The sequence below is a fragment of the Camellia sinensis genome, chromosome 10, assembly GCF_055761805.1.
Source record: "Camellia sinensis isolate YWXY chromosome 10, ASM5576180v1, whole genome shotgun sequence".
NCBI lineage: Eukaryota > Viridiplantae > Streptophyta > Magnoliopsida > Ericales > Theaceae > Camellia > Camellia sinensis.
Genome location: NC_138970.1, coordinates 180,511,273 through 180,518,864, shown reverse-complemented (window position 1 = coordinate 180,518,864; position 7,592 = coordinate 180,511,273). Strand labels below are relative to the sequence as shown.

General features: G+C 35.1%; 1 protein-coding gene across 6 annotated transcripts; it reads left to right on the top strand.

The window, feature by feature from the left end:
- The first annotated feature begins 258 nt into the window (after window positions 1-258).
- On the top strand, window positions 259-5,114 carry LOC114321899 (squamosa promoter-binding-like protein 13A). Of its 6 annotated transcripts, none has more exons than XM_028269136.2 (4): window positions 259-916; window positions 2,083-2,455; window positions 3,457-3,593; window positions 4,302-5,114. In XM_028269136.2, the coding sequence occupies exons 2-4, from the start codon at window positions 2,175-2,177 to the stop codon at window positions 4,931-4,933; spliced, it is 1,050 nt and encodes a 349-aa protein (XP_028124937.1). In that variant the 5' UTR covers window positions 259-916; window positions 2,083-2,174; the 3' UTR covers window positions 4,934-5,114. The 6 variants fall into 6 exon arrangements, with proteins under 6 accessions (XP_028124937.1, XP_028124935.1, XP_028124936.1 ...); XM_028269134.2 differs by having other exon boundaries at window positions 259-1,110; XM_028269135.2 differs by having other exon boundaries at window positions 279-916; window positions 2,040-2,455.
- The last annotated feature ends 2,478 nt before the right edge of the window (window positions 5,115-7,592 follow it).

Sequence of the window (7,592 nt, the reverse complement as noted above, 5' to 3'; positions counted from 1 at the left end):
TTTTTTTTAAATTTTCTAAAGTGATGAATTATGTAATTGAGATTTAATATTAAAAAATTAATTTGACTTATCATTAAATTTCAACTATATAATACATCACTTTAAAAAACTTTAAAAAAAAAAATTCTAAAAGATCCATGATCAACCAATCCGGAAATAAATAATCTTCTTCGTCATATTGTTGACATAATAAACAATTCACCAAACTTTCTCTCTTTCAAACACTCTTTTCTTTCATTTGTACTTTTGCTTTCTGTCACTTGTAAAAGTTGAATGCTACAAACACTCTGTCCCTTTCTTCTCCACTCGTTTTTTGTGTTTCTCTTTTCATTTTTTATTTATTTTATTTTTCACATTTTATTTTTCTGCTATCCCCTTAATAGCAAAGCTATGTGCTCCTAGCCTCAATAAACTGTACTGTACTCCTCACAGAGAAAGAGAGAGAAAGAAAGAACACCCATTTCTCTATCTCCATTCTTCTCCATTCTCCCTCTCCCCCCCTCTCTCTCTCTCTCTCTCTCTCTCTCTCTCTATATATATATATATATATATATATCTGTCTATTTATATATATGGGAAATCACTACATTATCCATGTATTAATGTAGTATGTCTCTTTTGTTCTATCATGTATATCTCTTTTCACTTACTTACACATACACCGTAGCCCCTTTTCACCTCTCTCTCTCTCTCTCTCTCTCTCTCTACTGATCTACTATAATGAATCGGTGTCAGAGAATGAGCGGCTGAGAAGCTCAAGTCAGTCATCTTTTCTCTTGCACTTATCTGCAAAACACTCACTGTGCTTTCCTTCTTTCATTTAGGTTTTTGTGTGTCTATATATTACCTTCTCTCTTTAACCTTTAATCCCTCATTCATAAGCATTTTTGGTGAATTGGGTGCTTTGATTTCTGAGGTATGTTCAATACCCATCTTTTAATTTCACCTATCTCTGAATTTTCTATTCCAATTTCACCATTAGAACTTTACATAGTATTGTTGTTAGGCTTTAGTTTTTCTTGGTTTCCCTACCTTTTTTCTTTTTTTTTTTTTTTTGGGAAAAAGACAAAATAGGATATGATGTTGTGACAACAAACAGCTGAAATTAAGGTAATGCTTCTCTTCAATCACTGGACAAAAGTGCTGATATGCAACTTCCACATCATGTTGTGATTTCTTTTATTTTTCTAGATTAGCACAGGACTTTGACATAATTAGAATATAATTTGTTATGTTGCAATTAATTCAATGCATGAAAAAAGCATTTTGATTTTCATGAATTGTTGAGGTAAAAAAAATCATTAATTTATACCCTTTTTTTTGGTGTCCTTTTTCAATCATGGTTTGGTTGAGCTGACAGTAATTATTCAATAGTCGTAAAGCACCAACTCAACACGTTTTTTATGTCTTCAAATTAGCTTGTTTAACTGTGATATCCACTTCAAATTAATTATCTTGTTTAGGGTTGGAGAACCACTTATTTTATCGTTTGTGTTTAATTTCTAATGTGAAAGGGGATGTATTTGATTCGGGGATAATCGAAAAGCCTGTTACTTGATAGTCGTTATCATTTAGATAGAATATAGGTTAATGCCCTTTTGTTCTGCATCAAATGCCTTATTGCAAATTTGGAGGCCTTTTCAAGTTACATAGTAAACGTTACACAAGTTCTCAATTCTCCAAACATGGCCAAATGGAAGCTAATAGCCCTTTTGGTGTTGGGAAAACTTATAGAATGACTAAGAAAAATTTATGTCATCTCTGTGGTTTTAACTTTGTTTTTTTTTAATCAGCAACAAAAGAAGACATTTTATTAAAGAAAAAAATGAAATGCAAAAAGAGGGGACAAGAAGTCCATCAAATAAAAGAGAAAAAAAGAAGAAAATGCATAAAAGAGCAAGCAATCTCATATTCTACAAAATCTCTCCAATCCCTAGAAACTATAAATTTAGATGCCTTAGATTTTGATTTTCCATAAAAATTAAGCCCCGATGAATACCATTCTTGTTTTTATTTTGGCAAATGTGTTAATGGACTAGGTTGAGAAACTTGATACAAAAGTTTTTTGGGCTATATTTGAAGACTACACTTTGGGACTTAGCTAAATTGAAGAAGCAAGACACACTGAACATTGCTTAGAAGTGCAAAGGAAAGGAAATTGCTTTGTGGACTTGATGCTAGGGAGGATGGGTGGACCGGCGGACTGGTCATGTAACAGGATTGAGGATCCTAAGGTCTCTCTCATGGAATCGTCATCTTCGTCTGGATCATCAAAGAGGGCCAAGGCACCAAGTACCACTAGCCATGTAGTTTCGTGCTTAGTTGACGGGTGCAGCTCGGACCTTAGTCAGTGCAGGGAGTATCACCGACGTCATAAGGTTTGTGAGCGCCATTCTAAGACCCCAAAGGTTACAATTGGGGGCCAGGAACAACGGTTCTGTCAACAGTGCAGCCGGTAAGAATGCTAAGCTTTTCAAAGAAACTCTATTAAGCACAATCTAAATTTCCTTTGTTATTAGGATGTTGTAATTGGGATAATTTTGATTTTGAGGAGATAATTGTTCACATACCTAAGTTTTGTATTTTGTTCTATCCTCTGGTTTCATGTGTCTCAATGTAATTATTCTTCCTAGTCAATGTTCAAATATAGTTTTACTTCTATTGATAGGTCACATGGACATCTCATGAGAAATTTATCAGTTTCTCAAGTTTGACACGTTGTTTGACACGAGTCTGACGTGTTTTTCCTAGGCTGGGGGGAGTTTGTTAACTTTTAAATCTCTCTTTTAGGGTTTGTCAAGAAAATGGTAGTGGACTCCCAAAATAAATGATCTTAGACATACATATGCATATCTTTTCCTAATCCTAGGAAAATGAAGAATAATGCTTCGTGGTCCGAATTTGTGTGGCCCGAATGGCTCGAATATATTAAAACGACGTCGTTTTGACGCATTCGAGCCATTAATTTTTGGGCCACCAAGCATTACTGGCAAATGAAATGTATTTAACTCTTTTTTTTGCCTTCTAACTCTTCGACATGGCTCGTTATGGATCCAGCCTACATTCAAAAAAAAAATTAGTAGCCTTAAATTATTTTGCATAGGGCATAGCTGTTCCATAATTTTATGTTCTTTGATACAAATACATGACCCTCTTTTATTATTATTGTTCTGATTGGTTGTTCTATACTATATAGTGTGACTTAAACAGAGTTAAAACTCTGAACTCCACATTAAAAGTTAAGTGAAGAATCCTGAACTATTCCCTTTGATTAATAGACATTTTTAACGGGACAATTTTACTGCTTAATAGACAATTTTCCGTAAATTCTGATTCTCTCTGATTAATAATCTTTTGTTTCCTTTCTTCTTGAAATATTCATTTGCTTTGATGGGCTATTATTCCCTTTGATTCTTAAAGGTGAAACTTTCATTCTGCTTAATCACCTGTTTATAGGTTTCATTCATTGGTAGAGTTTGACGAGGGAAAGCGAAGCTGCAGGAAGCGTCTAGAGGGCCACAACAGGCGCCGGAGAAAGCCTCAGTCAGAATCTCTCTCCAGAAACCCTGGAAGGTTTCTTTCTAATCAACAAGGTTCAGATTCTTTATTTACAAGAACTTATGTTCCATTTACCATATATCTCATAGTTCAAAACCCATATCCCTAAAGTCTCCATTGTAGGATGTAAAACAAACCAAGTTATTCGAGCTCAACTCGTGTCTGACTTGTTACAAGCTCATTTGAGTTCAAATTGTTACATGAACAAGTCAAAGTTGAACACAGTTTGAAGTTTGTTAATTTTTTTAGTTCGGCTTGATTAGCTTGTGTACCAAGAAGTATGTGACATGGAAATTTTTAAAAAATATTAGACATGACACGTGTCATAATTAAAGATAAATAATTATCATATGAATATTTTGGTCAAAGATAATAATTTTAAAAATCTAAAGCAGTACAACATGTATAAATTTACATTGTTCTTGTTTTATCATTAGATTCGAAGTTATTTTGTTCAAATTTGTAATATGTTTTGTGTCTAAATCTTGGGAAGTATCGTCGTGTCGTGGTGGTATCCAACATATTGTTGGACACTACATATTGCCTTCTTAGAAGTGTCCGTGTTTCTTAGCTTGTATACATTATAAAAAACAATATACTCAAGCTCAGCTTGTGATCAACTTGATTGAAGCTCGTTTGAGGTTGATTTAAAAAGTAAACAAATCAAACTTGAAACATTTTGCACTTCATTAAGTTTTCAAATCAAACATGAACAATCAACGTTTTGACCTCTTTTATTGTAGGTCCTACTTTGTTGTCATTCAGTAGTTCACAACTCTTTGGAAGTCCCATGATGAACTCTGCTTGGGCTGAAACTGTCAATGCTGAGAATAGTACTCTCCCATATAACAGCAACCAATGCTTAAACTACATCGACCGACATGACAATTTTCTGGGATCTTTACCTCACAGCTTTGGAGGAGGAAACCAGTTCAAAATCTTTCATGGGAACAACCTCCCCGACCTCTCTGAAGCCTCCACGTGTCAACCGCTTCTCGATCCCAGTTCTGCATCCGGAACCAGTAGCCACAGCCAGAAAATAATGTTCTCTGATGGATTAAGTCGAGCCATTGTTGAATCTGACTGTGCTCTCTCTCTTCTGTCATCAGCGCCGCCAGCTGAAACTCGGGAGATTGGTTTGGGCCATGTGGTGCAGCCCAACCCTGGTTCCTCTGCCCAATCCTTGGCCCACAATATGCACTACTGTGATCTAAGTCAGTACTCACAAGGGATAGAAAGTAAGCCATTAGCTTCTTTTCTCAGCTCTCATGCTGGTGACAACGCGGATCTCCATCGCCCGGGAATGTTTCAGGATGGGCCTGATGGGCCGTCTGATAGTGGGCCGCACCAAACACTCTCATTCAGATGGGAGTAGTTTGTTTCTGGTGGGCCTTGTTTGTCGTCAAATGGATCAAAGTTGTTAAATTACGTAATTGCCCAATTACTTTTTGTAAAAACTATGGTGGGAAAGAATGTATTGCCTCCCAAATTGTGAAATTTCTCGTTATTTTGTTGTTGCTTTTGTTTTCGTGGAATGATGAACAAGAGGTTTCGAATACTGTTTTGTTAATGTAACAATGAAGTGAGAACACCATCATTGAGAGGGGGGTCTGAGTTGGAGTAGGCTGTGAGAGATTCTCTCTTGGAGTCACAAATTTAAAATGCGTCAAATTAATAGCGAGTGGGTTGAATAGTTCTCAAACTACCAAATGTCTTATAATTGGCTATTTGTCACCTTCACCTTATTACTATTTTTTGTCAAAAGTTCAAAGAAAATTTTATTTCTTGTGATATTTTTTGTAGGGAAAACTCCACTGAAAGGATATAGTGTGACAATTGTAACTTATCTTTGCGGGTAATTTGTTTAAAGTGATAGGTCTCAATTCAATCATGTCATTTTATGTATAGTATCTGTTTTATTTTATTTTTTAGGGCCCTAATTGAATATGCTTCCTAAGCAATCAGAATAATCATTGTCTAGGAACACTCTTATGGTTTGCAAACTCTTTAGGGTTTCAAATACACTAAAAATATGCCCAGTTGTAAGTAGCCCTAACTACAAATGGCCTATGGGCTCACATCATCAACAACCGAATTGGGCCTTATCTCTTGAGGCTTGTATGGAAATATGAAGTATGGAACCTAATTTTTTTCTTAATTTTTTCCTTTATTTTTGGGGATAATCCAAATTAATCTAAAGCCCCATAAATCCGCACGAGTAGCCTAGTAGCAAACTTGTTGGATCTTGTCATGAACAGTAAACCTGAACCATCTAGGTTTCACACTTGTTGGTGTGTTTAAACTTAACTTAATCGATAATTATGAATTATAGGTGATTGCAGGTATTCAGAATTTATTCTATAAGAGAGTATGTCCTCCCTTTCCCTCTCTCTCTCTCTATAGAAAGGGAATATCATCGAAAAATAAAGATTGTACAAGAACTCAACAATTAGGGTGTATGAAGTTATGAACCAGACATTAAGAAGGTGTTTGGGATAATCTAAATAAATATACTTTTTGACTTTTTACGAAAATATATACAAAAAAGTAGAGAGGTGATATGATCCAAAAAAATAAAATAAAATAAAACGATAAAAAAGTACACTTTTGTAAGGGAATGCCAAATAAATAGTGCCTAAGTTTGAGGAGTTTTTTTTTTTTTGAATATTCTAAAATAAAAAAAAAATATATATATATAGAGAATTGACCAACTTTTCAAACTATTTGAGAAAGTGACCCAGTTTTGAGATCGCATTTTGAACATACATTTTCAAATTGAAATTGCATTTTCAACATGCAATTTTAACTTGAAGTTGCATGTTGAAAATGCGATTTCAAGTTTACATGGACAGATTTGAAGTCTAAGTTTGAAGTCTACATGGATAATGACTTGTTGATGTAGTTTGAAATTGTATGTTGAAAATATAATTTCAACTACAGATTTCAGAATTCAAAATCGCTTCATTCAGATGATACACATCTCTGATCTCTATCACGAGAGAGAGCTCCTCCCTTTAACTCCGACGCCCGACTCTCTTAGCTCCTTCCCTTCACTTCGACGCCATACTCTGTCCTTCTCTTCACTCTGACGCCCAACTCCTGAGTCTCTCTATATTTCATCTCATTCGACGAAGGACAACTTAAGAGGTAATCTGGTATATATATATATATATATATTTGTATATTGAGTATATATATATCTTGTATATATATTAGCCCTTATATATATTAGGGCTTTGGATTTAGGGCTTTGTTTTTTTTTTTTTTTTGATTGAACGAGGATTTAAGACTTTTGATAATCTGATAAATGTTGTAAAATGTTGGAACTATGGCTTTTGACAATCTGATAAACAATTTGAATGTTGGATTATGGCCTTTTGATTTCGGAATTGAGTAAACTATAATTTTACAAGGCAAGCTGTAGACGCGCCCTTGGGCTTCAATGCTACAGTTCGGACTCAAATGTCACGGTTTTTAATCTGATCTCACAATGTGCGATATGAGATTGATAAATCACCAAAGAGTCCAAATCCGGCAAATCGTTTTGGAAAACTGATTTTTAAGAAAGAAGTGCCAAATATGGACTGCTTTGCCAGATACAGAGTCGCCACCTAAATATTTTATTTTGGGGGGAATTTAGGAAACCCTGACTCGTGCCTAAGGTCACGTGTCCATCATCACCAAAGTTGCCTCAGCTCGGGAACTTGGGTACGATTGGGGAAGGTCATCTATGAGCACCCCCGCTCGCCCGATCAAAGATCGGCCTATACTAAGCATGATATCTTGTTTTTGAAAACATATGCGTTCTTATTCCGGTTAATTAACTAGAATTACTATGTGATGCGCACAACACACAAGTATAGACTAGATCGCCTAATTTGGAACAAAGCATTGAATTTTCATTTGTTTGAAAATGGTTTGAAGTTTGCTACTCGCGAGTAGGCTAAAATGCGGATTTCAATGAATTGTCCCAATTCAAGTAATCCAACCTTTACCCATAGGCATTTAGGCAGTTATATCACATAAGCAATTAG